The following is a 19,689-nucleotide window of genomic DNA, read 5'->3' on the forward strand; positions in this document are numbered from 1 at the left end:
AGAAAAAAAAGACGAATTGGTTTTAACTGGAATATTTTAAGGAAAGTTTGTAAACCACCCCCTCCCCGCGAACCATTAATATGTAGAGCTAAATCTGGGTAATTACAAAGGCACAATGATACTTAACCATAATTTTATCTTAGTTCGTTTTCACGTAATATATTAAATCTGAAGACATTGACATTTTAAAATTGAGTCCAAAGTGATACTGATCATCAAGTGTTCTTTCCCAGATAAAATGCCTTATTTTCTCATAAAATTCTATTGTTTAAATTATACCAAATGTGGGGTCGGGGATTTAGCTCAGCGGCATAAGCACCTGCCTTGCAAGTAGGCAGTCATGAGTTCCATTCCTGGTACCGGTAAAAACGACAAAGACCAAAAAAAAAAAAAAAAAATTATACCAAATGTGAGCAGAAAGATGCCTGAAATATTTAAAAATTACTTGTTTTTGAGATGATGAGGGACTAAAATTACTTGAAAGACCTGGCAAATGCTAAGCAGTTGTACTACAGAGTTACATCCCAGGCCTCCTAGACTTTCTTAAATAAAAGGTATTTTACTGTCCAGTTAATTTCTTAAAATATTAACAAACATTGATGTAGACTTTTCAAGATAAGCTATTTTGACAATAGATTTGCTAATGAGGTTTTTCTCTGGATTTTTACACATTAAAACTGAGGGGATTGTGTAATTCAGTGGTAGAATGCTTGCCTAACTAGCGTGTATTAGGCCCTGGATTCTATCCCCAATACCACAAAAAATAAGTAAATAAGTGAATAGAACTACTATAATTATGGACACCTACTGGAAGCGTAAGTTGCTTTGGTGAAGTAGAGGTAAAGAAGAAATAAAACCTTAACAGTTCAATAACTATAAGATTATCTGCTGTGATCCAAGTGGAGATTAAAAAGGGGAAAGAAGTGAATGTATATCAAATAATCAAGTACTAGAACACCACGAATCTTATTGGTGAAGGTCTTAGCACTACTGGTAGGTGTGGTCAGCTTTGCGTGCCGTGTAATTCCAGGTTGGAGAACATTAGAAACTACTGTAATGAAATTGGTAATATGCTTAACTAAATTACTCTTATTTGTGAGAGTGAATTATGTGATTAATTTCAGGCTTTTATTAAGCCATGCTATGTGCAAGGCATGTGCTTACATTGAAGTGTGACAGGTTTGTTAATACTGGGGTTCCGGGGGCTGGGGATTTAGCTCGGTGGCATAAGCGCCTGCCTTGCAAGCAGGCAGTCGTGAGTTTGAACCCTGGTACCAATAAAAAGGAAAAAGACCAAAAAAAAAAATACTGGGGTTCCAAAAAGTGAATTGATGGGTTGATCCCCCTTCTAGAGGAGAGAAAAGGGATATACAGTAGCTTCCTACTTTCTGCAAATCCAGATTATCCCTGCATATGTCTTCTAAGATACCAAATGTAACTTTCTGGTTTTGTCTTCTCTCCTTCCTTCAGTGAACCTCTACTAGGCTGCCCACTATTTTGGTAGCCATTCTTACCTATTTATACCTTTGCTTGAGCTATTGCAGTCCTGTGTCATGTTAGTAGTCCCTAGTTATGGTGATGTACAACTGTAATTCCAACACTTGGGAGGCTGAGGCAGAAGGATCACTGAGAATTCAAGGCAGCCTAAACTATATACTGAGTTCAAGGCCAGCCTGAGCTACATACAAAGACTCTTGTCTCAAAATGTGTGTGTATGGATGGTGGTGGTCGGGTGTGTTCAGACCCTACCCTGATGATTAGCTTTAATTGTTTGTTCTCAGGTCTGTCCTTGCCCCAGGCCTGTTGCTGTTTTCATTTTCTCCTGAGGATTACAATTCTGGTTGAATTGGCTCCTGATTAGAGTTACCTTGGTTATACAATAAATCGTCATCACTGTTGTAGTTCTGGGGATTAAACTCAGGAATCACTGAACTACATCTCTGGTTCTTTTTATTTTTAAATTTCAGCATCAGGGTCTTGCTAAGTTGCCCAGGTTGGCTCTAATTTGGAATCCTCCTGTGAGCCTCTGGAACAGCTGGAGTAACAGGCATGTGCCACCACACTAGGCTGTACTGAATCTTTTCTTGGCTTGGTTTGATTTAGTTTGGTTTGACTTAGTGTATGCATCTGTGTATTTGGATTGGGTTGGGTTGGGTTGGTTGGTTGTTTGGTTTTTTTGCTTTTGTTTTTGAGACAGGGCCTTGCTCTGTATAGTTCATGTTGGTCTTGAACTCACTTTAGCCCAGGCTGAGCTGGAACTCAACAGTGATCCTCCTTTGTCAGCGTCTGGAATGCTGGAATTACTGGGATAGGCCACCACATCCAGAAGAATATACTGTATCTTTTGATATGTCATTTTCAAGCCTGAAATTCCTAGGTCAGGTTTGACATATTATAGAAAGCTGATTGTGTGGCAGTGGTGCACCCCTGTACATGCAATGCCAGCTACCTAGGAAGCTGAGGCAGGAGGATCAACAGTGACTGCCTGGGCCGTTTAAGGAAACTATGTCTCAGATTAAAATAAAAAAAATTTTTTTAAAGTCTTCCCGTTGTACAAGGGGTGATCAAATTATAAAGTGAAGGTTTCCATTTATTTCAGTATTACAGTAAAGGATATGTTGCCTTTAATGCCCCTCATACTCCCTTTTGCTTCCAACATATGTATGTATTCCACTGTGAGAAAGAGTTCTGGAAGTCTTTTTCCTCGTCTTTACAAGGATGATGACTGCTGCTGCTGAGTGCCATCCAATGGCAAGACAGGCTTACAAAAGACACTGGTGCATCTTCATTCATTTTCCTCCTTGGATCTGGCACTATGGAACTCCTGGCTCTTCCTCAAAGTCAGAATAACTTTTTTTTTTGTCTTTTTGAGACAGGGTCTGTCTATACAGTTCAGGTTGGCCTTGAGCTCACTTTGTAGCCTAGGCTAGTCTCAAACTCACAGTGATCCTCCTGCCTCAATCTCTCAATGCTGGGGTGACAGGCATGAGCCACCACGCCCCGCTCAAAGTAACTATTAAAGATCAGTGTTTTGAATCATTTCCATAACCATGACAGCACAACTAAATACAAAGAAGAGGGCTTCACTGACAATAGGTTAAATGTGTTGAAATTAGGAGGACGGGCTATTTGGAGGAGCTTAATAATGTGTCCTCTACTATAATTTTTTGAAATTTCAACATTTACTATATATATATGTTTTTTTATTGTTGTTTCTTCCCCCTTTTTATCGGTACCGGGGATTGAACTCTTGACTGCCTGCTTGCAAGGCAGGTGCTTATGCCACTGAGCTAAATCTCGAGCCCTTTACTATATATTTTGATCACACCTCATTGCTCAAAGTTCAGTGATATTGGGTTCAATCCTAGTACTACACAAAAAAGAAAAACCTAGTGGTGGTCAAGCCTTGGCAAGTAAGAATTTAATATAATGTATCTTTCTCTTTCTTTCTTTCTCTCTCTCTCTCTCTCTCTCTCTCTCTCTCTCTCTCTTTCTTTCTGTCTCTGTCTCTGTCTCTGTCTCTGTCTCTGTCTCTGTCTCTCTTTCTTTTCCTGAAAGAGACAGAATCTCATAGTGGAGTCCAAGCTGACCTGCAAGTGCAATTCTCCTCAGTCTCCAGTGCTGGAGTTATAGGCTGGGTCACCAACCCAGCTCATATTCATATCCCAGACAAGATAAATTCAGTGGTTTAACTTTTCAGGCATTATTAACTGGGATTTTAAAGCCAGGGTTTTATGTCCCTTCCTTGGGCAGTAATTTATTTTAAATTTTGTTTTGCTTAGCTGAAATTTGTCATTGTGGCATTTTTCCTTACCCCCTGGAATGATTCTTGGTGTTCAATTTTTATTCACATTTGTAAGATTATCTCCCAGTTGGGTTCTATGTGATAGACATACTTTCTTCACCATGGAAATTATATTTTCTTGAAGGAAACAGTTAAGTACAAGATGAATGCATATTGTGAAGGGAATAAACCTAGGTTGAGAGAATATAACAGAAAATAGGATACCTGCCTAATGTAGTGTGACATGAGGCTAAGACCTAAGAAGCAAACTTCGGGAGGGCTTGGGCTGAGAAGAGGGAAAGAACTTTGAGCAAGGGGGTCCTATGAGAAGAGTTCAGAGATAATGGTCAAGTAAGGAAGTTGGATTTTGTTTAAAATACTTGGGCTTCTTGGCAAGAAATAATTTTAAAAGCTGGTGTGCCCTGAGGCTGGTACTGGGTCCTGGAGCAAAATTATGTTGACTGAAAGTAGAGCTGTGACTTGGAAATGTCTGTTTTGGAGATAAAAATTGAAGCTTATCAATAGGGGGCACGGGGGCATGATGGGAAAGGGAAGAAGCAGTGTTGATTTCGTATATTTACGAGGTTTATCTTCTTGTATAGTAGGCATTCCTTCTACCATTGAGCTGGACCCCCAGTGTGTTTATCTGTGGTATTGCTGTGGTGGTTTTAAAATTGAATCCCAGGTCGGGATGTAGCTCAGCAGCACAGTGCCTGCCTGGCAAGTGCAAGATCATGAGTTTGATTCCCAGTACCACCAAAAAAAAAAAAAAAAAAAAAGGAAGAAGAAAAGAAAGAATGAATGGATGAATTTAATCCCAAAAAAGTCCTATGTCAGATGGCTTTAGCTGATTTTGAGTGAACCTGAAAAATTTTTATGTATACGTGAAAGTATTTTAATACTGCACATCAGCTGACAAATAACAATCTTGTAATGATTTTCACCTTTACTTGAGTATATATACATTTATGATTTTATTTAGGACTGAACATGGTAGCATCATTCACCTGTATATAGTTGCAAGCTGCTTGAGAGGCTGAGGCAGAAAGATCTTTTGGGCCAGGATTTCAAGGCTAATGTGGGTAACAATGATGAGACTCTTTTGGGGCGGGGGAGGGGGTGTTAAATTGTAGGGTGAGCTTTAGTGGTTTTTTATTAAATAGGGTCCATTTTTCAGTTTTATGGGAGAATGTTTCAAAGGGTTTCTAGACTATTTAGATAGGAAATACATTTTTCCTGAAACTTGAAAATGAGTTTTGTACAGCTTACTTTCCTTTTAGAATTCTCTAGTTCTAGCTTGTATAGATAAATGCAAGTTAGGGGAAAAAAATAGTGAAAAAAAGCATTAAAAGCTAAGGAAAACACAAAAAGCTATGAGAATTGACCCTTTGAGAAAAATCGTATTACAATAGATACGAGCCGCTCAGTGACACAAGCAACCTGTCTGGCAAGCACAAGGTCCTGAGTTTGATTCTTGGTTCCCCCAAAAAACCCCAGGCAGACATTAAAGCTAGACATTAGCATCATATGAACTTGGTTTATGGAGTTGGATAGTTCTTGAAATGCTCCAGGAAGCTTATGAGTTAGAGTTTGTTTTGAAACATTAGGGGTAGAACCTGAGGTCTTCTACCACTGAGCTACAGCACCACCCCTTTTAAATTTTTATTTATTTATTTATAGTCTTACTAAGTTACTAAGGTACCCCGCAATAGGCTAAAATTTTTGGTCCTTGTTCCTAAGTCTCCCAGAGGTGCTGGGATTACAGGAGTCAGGTCTGATTTTTAGAAGGCCATTTCCATGCGTGGTAAAGTGGCTGTAGGAGACCTCTTCAAGACTGCTTAGTCTAATCTGAGAGTCCTCAGGCCCATTAAACAGGCTGTCACCGTGTCTCTTCCACACATTCCTTTTTCAAACTATTTAAAAACTCAAATCTGGATTTTTTTATCATTGAGATTAGGGAGAGATAATTACCAGTACTGTAATTTGGTCAGTGTAGAATTTGACACTGTGAATAACCCCCCTTGCATTTATCCTTACTGGTAGTTTAGATCATCTAAATTTGATTTAGGTGAGATACAAGAACTTTGTTTTGTCATTAGGATGAGAATAGAAACTTGTCCAGTTGAAGAGTTGTGCTCATTATATGTAAAGTACTAAAAGGCCATTTAACTTGTGACTTTCCTTCATTTAAAACTCAAATCCAGAGCTGGGATATTGCTTAGCAGTGGAGCACTTGCCTAGCTAGCATTTGTGAGGACCTGGTTTCAGTCCTCAGTCTCACACATACAAAAACCACACACACACTCATAGTCATTGAAATCCAGAGAACTTTTGCCTAAGAATTTTCACTTTGAAAGCTGGATATATTGTTCCTGTAGTCCCAGCACTTGGAGGCTAAGACAGGAAGATAGTTTGAGGTCAGTCAGGCAACACAGCATTCCTTGAGACTCAATCTCAAGGAATTTTCACTTTGATCTGAACTTTTATTATTTATAAGGGTCTTTAAGGCTTAAGTATTAATTTTTTCTGGTAGGCAAAGTGGGTCATTGTTTATTAATGGGAGAATAGATGATTATTTGCTAAAATAATAAATAAGGCCACCAGACATGTGTCAGGTGACCAGGAATGACAGTTGAGAATAGCCATGGAAGAATTATGAGATGAAGAGGTTTTGAAGTTGTACCATGTGGCATACAGGATCTCCTTTTTTTTTTTTTTTTTTTTTGAGACAGGCTCCTGGAGGCAGTTCTTCTGCCTCAGCTTCCCAAGTGCTGAGATATTATGGGTGTATGCCACTGTGCCCAGCTAATGTGTCTTTGTAACAGTTAAATTAGCTTGAGATATTTGGAGTGCCTGGACTTTTGTGCTTTCAGAAACAAAAAAAGGATAGAACTGAGTGTGGTGACAAACACCTCCCACTTGGGAGGTTGAGGCAGGAGGAGCACAAAACTTCCAGGCCAACCTGGACTACATAAAGTTCAAAGCCAGCCTAAACTACAAAACAAGACTTTGTCGAGAGAGAGAGAGAGAGAGAGAGAGAGAGAGAGAATGAATTGAGAAATGTTTCTGGTATATTGAAACCTATTATATACAAAAGCCCAAAACTATGTACAAGTCATGCAATGGGAAGAGAACGTATTTTTTGTCTGAGAAATTCAGTCTATTGAAAGAATTAAAAGTAAAAGGCCATGGTGGTAGCTGGGAAGCAAGGGAGAAGGCTTGAAAGAGGAGGTACTCTTTCAACTGATTTTTTTTTTTTCTTTTTCTTTTTTTGGTACCTGGAATCAAACTCATGGCCTCACACTTGACAGGCAAAGCACTTTGTGCCACTGAGCTATATCCCTGGCTCTTTCAACTGATTCTTGAAGGATGAAAACAGGTATATGAGGTGGAAAAGGTGTTGGCAGTGCCTGCTGGGAATGGCATAGAGTTGTCATTAATGTGAGTGATGGACAGGAAACTAAGTGGGAAGGGTAGAACTGATTTGTAAAGGGCATCCTGGACCTCTTAAAAGAGGTTGAAGATGGGACACCTTCTAGGTTCCTGCAAAGAATTGTCAGAATCAATTTCACATTTTTTCCCCTTTGTCATGCTGAGGATCAGTTTTACTTTTGGAAACTTCTTAGGATAGCACAGGATAGGAAGAACCTCTTACCATAGAGGACCATGAAAAGCTGAACTGAACTCAAATGGGTTAGGAATACCAAAAAATAGTAAAAAAGAGAAACCATAAATTGAGCCAATGGGAGAGGAGAGTGAACATGGGAAGGATATTTGTGGTTTCCTCTCCAGTGGCTGAGGTTGTAGCTCAGTAGTACAGCACCTGCCTGGTAGGTACAAAGCCCTGGATTCGATTCCTGGTACCCAAAAAAAGAGCAGCCCCCTGCCACCCTGTTCCTGTCTTGTGGTTTTGTTGTGGGGGTGGGGGCTGTGGCTCTGTTCTAGCCCTACATGCTAAGATGCTAGGCAAATACTCTACCACTGATCTGGGACCATCAGCTCAGAATTGTCGTCTTTTTTTTTTTTTTTAAATCAAGATGCTTAATACAAATGGACACTTTTCTATATTAAAATATTTTTTTAGATCTATGCTGGGATAAGAAAGAAGGAAAACGTTCATTGCCTGAATAAAGATAAATTGGAACCATCCACCAGTGATTAAACAGGCCTGGCCTTTCCCAGCACATTCTTTCAGCAGTTCTTGAATCAGGCTTTGGTAATGGTTCTACTGGTTAAGCCACCATTTAAAGAGGTGCAGATTATAGATGAAGCCCAGGATATGTTAATCTAATATAGATCCTGTGCTTCAGAGAAATTAAGGATTTTGGGGGGGGGGTGAGGGTTTTGGTTTGGGGGGGGTTATTTTTTATCTTTCTGAGACAGGTTTACTTTAGTTCAGGTTGGCCTTGAAGTCACTTTATGGCTCAGGTTGGCTTCAAACTTGGAGTAATTCTCCTGCTTTAGCCTCCCAAGTACTGGTATTATAGGTATGTGCTGTGCCTGGCCAAGGGCAGATAATGGTAAAATAGTTTTTCCAAAACTTTATGTATTTGTCGGGGCTGGTGATTTAGCTCAGCAGCATAAGCGCCTGCCTTACAAGCAGGCAGTTTTGAGTTTGATCCCTGATACTGATTTTTAAAAAAATGAGAAAAAAAAAACTTTATGTGTTTGTAACTTTCCAGAATATTTCTTAGGTGAAAAGGAACTTACACTGCTTTTATACATGGGATGTTTCTGGAGAGCAGGTATGTGTGTGTAGTGCTAGGGGTTGAACCTGGGTCCTTGTACGTGCTCTGCCACTGAGCTTCCAGCTGGGGCTTTTGCTTTTGTAGCTGACTCCAAGAAATGCATTCTACAAGTCAGTCAGCAAATATACACTGGTCTGTACAGCACAGTGAAGGCAGTGGTACCTTTGGGCTGCTGCTTTACATGAAAGAGCTTACCTGTGATTTTCACAGTGAAACTTTCATAGGTATTCATTTAATAGTTAGATGATGATTCTCATACAAGATGAAATGTAGGGTTTTTGGTGTTTTGTTTAATTTTTTTGTTTTGTTTTTGGAGCAAGTAAGCCCTTTTTTGGTTTTTATATTTTGAGGAACCAGAGACAAGTCTGTCAAGGCAAGTTGCAGGACGCAAACCATTAGATTAGACCTGGGCGGAAGAGTGTGTAGTGGTTGTAACAGGATCCAGAGGAAGACAGCTACTTAGCCTACTTAGATTAAAAAACAAATTCAAGTCAAGTAAAACAGTTTGGGTGGGTATGGGCATGCTTGTGTGCATGCATGTGTGCACACGAAGGACATGAAGTTTGCAAAGCTATACTCAGGATATTAATTTGTTATAGTCCAGACTGCAGAAGGTGCAGAGTGCTGCATGACAAAACTTTGGTCAACTCCTGTGAATAGAGAGAGAAATAATTCATTATAGAGTGAACTGATTTATGTTTGACAAACACTGACAATAGAGTAAGATTTTTCATAGAATAATTTTCTTTCTTAAGGTATCCAAGTCCACCAATGGGATCTGTCTCAACACCCAACCTGCCTACAGCAGAAGAAAATCTGGAATATGTTCGGACTCTCTATGATTTTCCTGGGAATGATGCTGAAGACCTGCCCTTTAAAAAGGGTGAGATCCTAGTGATAATAGAGAAGCCTGAAGAACAGTGGTGGAGTGCCCGAAACAAGGATGGCCGGGTTGGAATGATTCCTGTCCCTTATGTTGAAAAGCTTGTGAGATCCTCACCACATGGAAAGCATGGCAATAGGAATTCCAACAGTTACGGCATCCCAGAACCTGCTCATGCATATGCTCAACCTCAGACAACAACACCTCTACCTGCAGTTTCCAGTACTCCTGGGGCAGCGGTCAACCCTTTGCCCTCTACACAGAATGGACCTGTCTTTGCGAAAGCAATCCAGAAAAGAGTACCCTGTGCTTATGACAAGACTGCCTTGGCATTAGAGGTAAAATTTTGTGGTTCTTTTGACATTGGGTTTTTAATTTTAGGTTCTGCAAAGTAATGTCTGTCTGCTCATTTAAAGTTATATTTGTGGAAATTAGAGTACTGGGTGATTTTGGAAGATACACTGTTGGTGTTCCACTGATTTTTTTTTTTTTCCTTCCCATTAATATCCTTTTAGTGTCTATTAATTTTATAGAATACTGGGTTTCAAGGCAGGAATGGTGGTACATCCCCATAATCCCAGTATTCTGGGAAGGCTGAGGCAGGAGGATTACAATTTCAAGCCCAGGCCAGCCTGGGTGATTTTTGTGAGACTGTCTCAAATTACAAAAAGGAGTGGAGATGTGGATTAGTGTTTAATCCTTCTATGTTTAATCCCCAGTACCACAAAAAGAAAAAAAAAGGAGGGTTTTGATGTATTTTCTTGCATGCACATATTTTGATCATAGCCATCCTCTCATATTATCCTCCCTTACATTCCCCTCTCCTCTTCTTACTCTCTTTGCCGTATCTAATGGTCACTATTTTCGTGTCTTTTTTTAGATTCCAAATATTAGAGAAAAAGTACTTTTCACTGACTATCCTTCATATTACTTGTTTCTCTTAAGTTCTCCACTAGCTCATTCTTTTTTCTGCTCCCAAAGCTTTCATAGATTTATTTCAGCAGTTGTTAGTTTTCTTTCCTGTAAGGACAATCAGAAAGACCCATGACTTAGAGGAATATCAGCATACAGTTGCATAGCCACTTACCTGAATCCTTATTTCCAACATTGTGATCATTTGAGAAATAGGAATAAATATCTTAGAATTTATTTTCAATTAGAGGAATGTAAAATGTTATAATGTTTACAATGTCAGTTGTAAAATGTTATCAGCCCTTGCTACATATTTTATAAATTACCATAGCATGAAATAAGACTTCGGTCACCAAGTCATTTTCTTCTAACTAAATATTAACTGATTTTTAAAAAGATTTCAATGATTACTATTTTTCTATGGATCAATTATATTAAAAAGTCCTGAGGATCAGTGTTGATGAGCTTATGATGTCTGTTGAGACGGTTGATAAGTCCAGATAAATGACCGTGTTTGTCACAAATGCTACGGTGGCCTCAGAAGATAAAAAGGGGCAGATCTGAAAAATAGATTTTATTTTTATTTTTTTGTTTTTTTGAGACAGGGTTTAACTATGCAGTTCAGGCTGGCCTTGAACTCGAGGTGACCTTCCTGTCTCAGCCTCCCAAATGCTGGGATTTCAGGCATGAGCTACACTGCATGGCTTTAATACTTTTTTTGGTTAGTTTTTTTTTATTGAGGTATAAAATACATATAGTCAGATGGATCCAGAATATTGTATCAAAACATGGGACTAGATATCAGAAATCCTGACTCTTTTGCTTACTGTTTACATGGAGGAGATCTCTTCACTTCTGAGCTTCTTTGCCCTTTCCTGTAAAATGCAAATTGCTCTGGTTTGCAGTCTTTAGTAGGCTATTGTGAAAACCAAATAAAATGATGCTTGTTAAAATGCTTTGTAAACCACAAAGTGCTGTATAAATATCATAATATGATTACAGTTAAATATTCTTACTTACCATTAACAAACTATATATGTGTTAGAAAGAGATTAAGTTAGTGATAGTTTGCTGTATTCACCCCACAGTCAAAATAGGGAAGGGTTGAGAGCAGCCCTAGCATCACAGAAAGATGACTAGAGCCATTTGTTTCAAAAAAGCAAAACTTACACTACAAGACAGCTTGCGCACAGTTAAAAGTTAGGAATAATGTGTTTTATATATTATCTTTTCATTGGACAAAGAATAATATCTGAACTACACCTGAAAGTTTGATTTAGAATTGATATTACATTTTCCCTTGGTTTTGGCTGAAAGGAAAAAGACTGAATATCTGAGGCTTCCAACTGGCACCAGAGACTGAAGAGGGCCCAGGTGCTTTTATACATCTCAGCAGAACAGGAAAGAAACCAGAACAAGCTCCGCAGATAGAGAGTCCTAGCTGAGCAGGTCTTTCCCAGATTTCTCACTGCCACACAGACTTGTTCCATATAAGAGTGTATATACTTCTAGCCAGGCCTGCCCCTCAATATCTTTGAGTGACACAGATTCTTTGGACTCTTTTAGGCAATACTAGGTGTTGAACCCAGCCCTTTTTATTTTTTATTTTGAAACAAGGTCTTGCTGAGTCACTAAATTGCTCAGGTGAGCTTTAACTTGACAGTCCTCCTACCTCAGTCTCCCAGAGTGCTGGGATTACAGGCATGTGCCACCATAACTAGGCTCTGTAGACTTTTAATGCTGTCCAGTCTATGTAGTACTTCCAGCCTTTTGAAGCATTTTCACTTCTCTAACATTGGTAAGGTTTCAGTGTGTGTGACTTGTGTGTTAAAGTGGTTAGTTGTTGGCATACCAGGCTGAGACCCTGAGGATTGAGGCACCCACTGAGAATTTCAAGCACTTGTCTGGTCACTTCTGGTTCTAATCTAAGACTTGTTTTAGTGACCTGTATCTTCTGAGTGGATGAACATGTATGACAAAGTTGTTGAATTGCTTAGAGCATTTCAGGATACAAGCGGCTTGCTGTTGCATGTGTGCCATAGGTTTGCCAGCACTAGCTTAGAGTTTGGTGAGTAGGTACCTAACAGACTAGAAAAGCCTAATTAGTGATGCATATTTTAAGAGAATCTTCATACTTGGCTATTAGGTAGCCCACCTACTCTCTCAGACCCCAGAGAAAAGTCTTTAGACCTGAGCCTCCTTGTGCTACTAACCCAGTCATGAAAGCTTCATTACAGGCTTTTTAGTTCATTACTGAGAGAGTTAAAAGGAATTCAAGAATTACATGTTTGCCATACTCTACTTAATGGTATTTTTTCTGTGTATTAGATGAGACTTTGGACTCTAATGTAAGCAAATGTTTCTATGGTTATATTATCTTCTGAAAGTATGAGGAGAATTATGCCTGTCTGGCATTATTAAAAACAACTCTTGGGACTATTGCAATTAGGTTATCAGAAAGTATTAAAATTAAAATGAGAAAAAGGGAGATAAGTAGGACAAAATGTGCCAGTAACTGAAGCTTCCTTATTCCCCTTGACTATTCCAGAGACAAATGATAGAGCTTAGATAAACTGTATTTCTTAAATTAATTCGTATGGGGGGCTGGGGATTTAGCTCAGTGGCATAAGCAATTGCCTTGCAAGCGCATGGTCACAAGTTTGATCCCTGGTACCGATAAGAAAATAAAATAAATTAATTCGCATGGATTTTTTTATTAAGATTTGACTTTTGAAAGAGTTTTCCCACAAATAGAAATTTTTTCTTTCTTTTTTTTCCCCCCAGAAGTAGAAGTTTTTAAACTGGTCTATGCTTAGCAATTTTCCTCTCTTGCAGGTTACTTAAATTCTCTGAGCCTACCTAAGAGCAACCTGGCCTACAAGCTGATATTTGGCTAGGCATGGCTGCGCATGCCTGTAACCCCAGTAGGAGGACCCATAAATTCAGTCCCAGCCTGGGCGTTTTATTTTAGCTACTTGGTGAGACCAGTCTTAGAACAAAAAAAGGAGTGGAGGTGCAGTTCAGTGTGAAGACCCTCGCTTCAATCCCTACTACTGTACCACCAAAAAAAATTGATGTTTGTTCGTTAATTACCATCCATGTAACCAGCTGGTGGGGTGCATCTTTACATGCACCAAGAAACTTAACCATTTAGTGAAAGAATAAAGACAAACAAACAATGAGATTGGGAGGGTGAGTGGGGATGTGGGGGTTGGCAGATTGGTAATACTGATCTGAGAAGGAGATTTGAGCAATGAGTATTAACTGGGGAGAACTGGAGAAAGCATACCAAGTCAGGAGACTGGAGTAGCTGCAAGTACATGAGCACTGGGCATGTCAGGAAAAGGACAAAAGTAGCAGAGAAACAAAGCAGGAGAAATGGACTTTTCTTGTATCATAAAAGAACTAAACTGTTTGAGGCAAGAGGATCACCAAGAGTTCAAAGCCAGCCTGAATAAGATAGTGAGAGCTTGTTTTTAAAAATGGGATGCAAGGGGAGCTATGCTGAGGAGTGCACACAATTTTCCTTCATTGCTTTCATTTGAAGCATGAAATAGCCAGTTTCTCATAACTGATGGAAGTTCTGAAGTTGTAGATAATTGCCTATTTTGATTCATTAAAATTTAGAGCAAATGTTTGGTTTCTTTGATCATACTGACTTTTTTTTTTGTTTATTTTTTGATACTGGGAATCGAACTCACAACCCCAGGCTTGCAAGGCAGGCACTTAGGCTGCTGAGCTACAGCAGCTCCTTTTTTGGTACTGGATCAAACTCATGACCTTGTGCATGTTAGGCAGGTACTTAACACTGCTGAGCTACATCCCCAGCCCCTGGTTTCTCTGTAATATTGTCACATACTTAAATTCCAATATAGTTTCCTGACTAAAAAAAGAAACAGAAGCAATTCCTTAGCATCTTTAAAATTGCCAGCTGTGGTGGTGCATGCCTGTAATCCCAGCATTGGGAGGCTGAGGCAGGAGGATCATTGCAAGTTCAAGACCAGCCTGGGCTACAAAGTGAACTGAAGACCAGCCTCAACTGCATAGTGAAACCTTGCTTGTGGTTTGGGCTTCAGTTTGGTTTGGTTTAGCCATACTGAGCTTCATACTGAGTTAAATTCCTAGCTCATTTTTAATTTTTATTTTGAGGGGCTGGGGATTTAGCTCAGCGGCATAAGCGCCTGCCTTGCAAGCAGGCAGTCGTAAGTTCAATCCCTGGTACCGATAAAAACGAAAAAGACAAAAAAAAAAAAATTTATTTTGAGACAAGGTTTCACAGAATTGTCCTGGCCAGTTTGCAACTTCCAGACCTCCTGTCTTTGACTCCCAAAGTGCTGGAATTACAAGACTGTGCCACCAAGCCTATCAGTATATGAAGGTTTGTATCCAAGTGTCTAAATAGAGCCATTATCCCACTTCCCTGTATGATTTAGGGTAAGAAAATGGTGGTGACAGTCAGGAGCAGAAATAAATAAATTCTGTGGAAGAACAGTTTCTCAGGCCGCAAGTGAAACAAAGTGGCTAGAGATAGAATTGATAAAAATCAAAGAAAAAGACAAGTTGTATGGGACCAGGATATTGCTCAGTGGTGCAGCACCTGCCTTGCAAATGCAAGGCTATAAGTTTGATTCCTGGTACCAAAAAAGAAAATAGTTTTTTCAAAAAAAAGAAAAGTCCCTAAAAAACAAAAATACATTGTGACAATCCCTTGGGATCATTAAATCTAGCCATCTTTCTCATGCTTTTAGTCTTCTATAATGTTTGTCTTTCAATCTCAACTCATACACCCCTGAAAACAATTGCTCCTTCAATAAGTATCAAGTGCTTTTTATGTGACAGGCTAGGAATTTGGGATATGATCGCCTGTAATTCCAGCATTCGGGAGGTGGAGTTCAGCCTCCTGTGTGTGAGTTCAAGGCCACCCTGAACTACATGGGGGGAACCTCTGTCAAACAAAGAAATGAAAGGTTTCAGTCCTTGCAGAATTTAGAACATAGTCTTGTAAGGCAGTTTGTCCTGATGGCTCTGGTGGTTAACAACTTCTTGTAGCTCTAGCTGTCTACCAGTGAGAAACAGTTCACACCCATCCCCCTCTTAAATCTAGGAGTATCTGTGTTTGTGGCAGTTTCTTTTTTATTGTCTGGGCTAAGCACAGACTTTTGGGTTTAAGCAAGCCTCCAAAATACCTGAGATTGTAGATAATAGTCATGTGTCCCTATAGGCTCTAATACTTCAGATAAGATTTTTCCTTCTTACATATCATAGTCTCATTGGATCATATGTCAGACTTTTTTATTTTTTATTTTTGGTCTTTTTGAGATAAGATCTCACTATGCAGTTGAGGCTGGCCTTGAACTCACCTTGTAATCCAGACTGGTCTCAAACTCCCAATGCTTCTCTTGCCTCAGCCTCCTAAGTGCTGGGATTACAGACATGCACCACCATGCCCGGCTCCAGATAATTATTTTTTGTTTCGTTTTGTTTTTTGTCTTTTTAAGACAGGGTTTCACTATGCAGTTCAGGCTGGCCTTGAACTCTGTAGCCCAAGCTGGTCTCGAGCTTGCAGTGGTCCTCCTGCCTCAGGCCCCTAAGTGCTGGGATTATGGGTGTGCACCACCATGCCCAGCAGATAATTATTTTTTTAAAAGATTTTTGTTTTTTAAAGTTGGTATACTACCCACCCCCCCACTGCTAAATTTGACTGGCTTAAAAAAATAAAAATAAAAAGATTTTTGTTTTCTTAATGTATAAATTGGAAGAGAATAGTACCATGAAATTTGGAGCAAAGGCTTCACTGTAGTCTGATCATTGTACTGACCTCAGTTTTCAAATCTGGTAATAGCCATGTAATAACAACCATTAGCTAGGGGTGTCATAGTTTATTCTCATTCATGCCCCATGGGCCAGGTGGCATCAGCCACATTTTATACACTCAGAACTTGAGACCTGTGTAATTTGCTGGCGACCCCTCTCCCCCAGTAGTAGAGGAGTAAACTCAGGGCGTCACATTGAACTACATCTCTAGCCCTATTTTTACATTTTGGGAGAGTTCCACTGAGTTGCTTGGGCTGGGGTCCAACTTGTGGTCCTCCTGCCTTAGCTTTTCAAGTGGCTAGTAGTACAGGTATACATTACACCATGTCTGACCCTTGACCCATTTTTGAATTGGGTTTTATGTTTGGGGCAAGTTATTTTTTGTTTTGTTTTTAATTTGTTTTAGAGCTTCTTTATATAACCTGGATATTAAAGTCTTATCAGTCAAGCATATGACTTCCAAGTGTTATTTGTGTTCTGTAAATTAGTTGCCTTTTCTTCTTCTTTTTTTCCCCCTTTTCCTTGAGGCAGGGTCTCACTGTGTAGTATAGGCTGGCCTTGAACTTGCTTATGTAGCACTGACTGGCCTCAAAGCATGGTCCTCCTACCTCAGCCTCCTGAGTGCTGGGTTTATAGGCCTTTTCATTTTCTTGATAATGTTCTTTAATATACATTCTGATTTTTACTTATATCCATTTCATATTTTTTTGTCACTTGTGCCTTTTGTGTCATATCTAAGAGTTTATTGCCTGTGCATTGTATGTACCATTGTTGCCCCTATTGATGTGTTTTGAACTTCGTTGTAATTTTTTTTCTTTTTATCTTTGACATAAAATGGATTTATGGGAGGAAAAAAATTCATTGCCAAATTTAAAGTCAGAACATATACCATGTTCTCAGTTTTACAGTTTTAGCTCTTATATTTAAGCTATTGATTCATTTTAATTTTTTATGCACAGTATGAAATGGTACAAATTCTTTTGCAGTACAGTAATTCAGTTCTAGCACCATTCATTGATAAGAGTGTAGTCACAGTAATCAAGTATCAGTTGGCCATAGCTGGGTTTATTTCTGAACTCAGTTCCATTTTATTATTGTGTTTGTCTCCATATGATGACACCATGCTTTTTTTTTTCTTTTAATAACCCCACTGTTTCAATTAATTTATGTGGTAATTGTGAAGCCAGGAAGTAATGAGTCTTCTGACTTTGTTTGCAAGATTTTATTGATTTATGCCTTGCAAGTCCATAAGAATTTGAAGGTCACAGGCAAGCCCAGTGGCACAAGCCTATAATACCAGCTCTACAACAGGGCTAAGCAGGAGGATCACAAGTTTGAGGTCTGTGAGACCCTGACTCAAAATATATGAAAAAAAAACGAAAGGGATTGGGGATATAGCTCAGTGCTGTCTGGGTTCAGTCTCCAATCAGTACTGCCAGAAAAATTAAAGTTTGAGAGTCATCAGCTTTCCATTTCTGCAAAAGAAAAACTGAGATTAGGCAAGCCCCAACCAGCCTGATCCCAGTTTTCAGTATTAAAAAATCAGATAGTTTTCAGTTGTGAGTGAGACTTGGCTGCTACTCAGACAAGGGTTTGAGACTCTTGATTTGACAGCTTTGATTCAAATATAGATTAAAAAAGAACACAGACAAACGGTAAAAATGGATGAACCTAAGCACTCCGTAAAGGTCTAGGATGTTTTCTAATATATCCTTCCAGGTCCTGGCACATAGGTAGATGCTCAATAAATTTATTGAATGACTAAATGAATAAAGATCACAAATATCAGAATGATACCTGCCTCTTGATTTTATGTATTACATATGTCTTTATTTTAGGTCTTTTTAGAGTTATTTTAAACCGTTTTGTTGTGTAGGATATTGTTGTTAGTGTTTTGACAGGAGTCTCACTATATAATTGAGGTTGGCCTTGAACTCACTGTATTGCTCTCCTGCCTCAGCCTCCTGAGTACTGGGGTTACAGGTTTGCAACCCCCTGTGAGAAACTGATGAAAGCTGAGAATCTTCTATAGGAATGCAACACATACTAAAGCATTTACATACAGTTTTCTTATACCTTTAAGACATTGTGTGTTCAAGACCCATTCACATCACCCGCCATAACCATTGCACTCCTGATCTTCCTTTTATGTAACCTGAGAATCTGTAGTCTCAGAATGTCAGTATGAGAAATGGAGGCTGATTGGGGGAAGTCAAAATTGTTATGACAACTAGTGCTTGGTTGGGCTCTCTAAGGCAGTGGTTGCGAATCTATGACATACATTTCACTGAAGCTCTCAAAGGATTGCCATTGTTGGTCTAAGGCCTTGACTGCTCTTTGAATCAAATGTCAGAAGTTAGATAGTAGAGTTTCCAGGACACTGTCTGGATGAGTAGAGCTGTAGGAAACTTGCTGGCAGCAGAAAGTGCCCTTCTTTCCTTGCCATTGCCTGATCCACACTAGATTTTTTTTTTTTTTTTTTAAAAAGGACTTATGTCCCAAGTATATGTGCTTAATTTTATTTATTTTTATGTGTGTTCTCAGGATCAAGCCAGGGCCTTGCACCAGCCAGGCATATGCACTTATGCACTATACCCCCAGCCATTTTTTTTTTAAAGGCAGGGTCTTACTATATAGTTCAGGCTATCATATCTGGACAGTGGGATTATTTAATGTCTATCTTACAACAAAGAAAAGCTTCTTGAGTATAGAAACTGACCTCCTCCATGCAGTCAATGTTTATTAACCTTGAAGATTTTTTTGTTGTTTGTCTGTGGTGTTGGGGCTTGAACTCAGGACTTTGTGCATGTTAAGCAAGTGGTCCTGAGCTATATCACCAGCCCCTCTTTTCTTTTTTTTAAAATAAGGTCTCATAAGTTGTCCATGCCAATCTTCATCCTTCTGTACCAGCCTCCTGAGTAGTGAGATTGTCAGTGTGTGTTATTCCACCCTGCAGTAAATCTTTTTAAAGTTTTTAGGTAGCAACATGTGGAAAGTATTCTTCCCCCCCCCCCTTGGAGTAAGTAGCTACATTTATTGAAGACCACAGGACCCTAGTTGGAATAGGGAGAAGGGTGAAAAGGTGAAAGGAAAAGGGGATTGATAATGTAGGCATGTATAGACTGCCAGAATCACAAGTTGATTAAAGTGCGTGTTCTCAGAAGGCTTTAATACCTGGCACACCTTTTTCTCCATTTTCCCATTGTCTGTCTCAGCTGCTGTATCCATCACAGTAACTCATATACCCTCTTTTCAGGCCTCCCCATCATCTTTCATTCTAAAATGATATTTTTCCTGTCCCTGCATCGGTTTTTAGAGGACCCTGTTCAAAATCCACCAGTTAATGTGCCATGCTGATCCTAGATCTTCCCTTGGTGTTTTCAAAGGCGTGCTTAGTAGAGGTGAGAAAAAGGGAAGGAAGATGAGGAAGGAGCAAGATTGGTCTTGTAGTGCTGCCATTTACTTCATAGTTACTCTGGCTGAGACTTTCCTATGTGATACTTCATTTAAGTATTACAAGAACCTTCCAAAGTCAAAAGGAAACAGAC

At 39.3% G+C, this 19,689-nt stretch overlaps 1 protein-coding gene across 1 annotated transcript in view; it reads left to right on the plus strand.

Moving 5' to 3' along the window:
* The window catches only part of Crkl (CRK like proto-oncogene, adaptor protein), a 29,432-nt gene that overhangs the window by 1,396 nt on the left and 8,347 nt on the right, over window positions 1-19,689 (plus strand). Inside the window, exon 2 of the mRNA XM_003478361.5 lies at window positions 9,288-9,753. Within this exon, the coding sequence (XP_003478409.1) occupies window positions 9,288-9,753 (466 nt within the window). The remainder of the gene's footprint in view (window positions 1-9,287; window positions 9,754-19,689) is intronic.

The sequence above is a fragment of the Cavia porcellus genome, unplaced genomic scaffold (genome assembly GCF_034190915.1).
Source record: "Cavia porcellus strain 051 isolate PalLab524CR breed Dunkin Hartley unplaced genomic scaffold, mCavPor4.1 scaffold_16, whole genome shotgun sequence".
Lineage (NCBI taxonomy): Eukaryota > Metazoa > Chordata > Mammalia > Rodentia > Caviidae > Cavia > Cavia porcellus.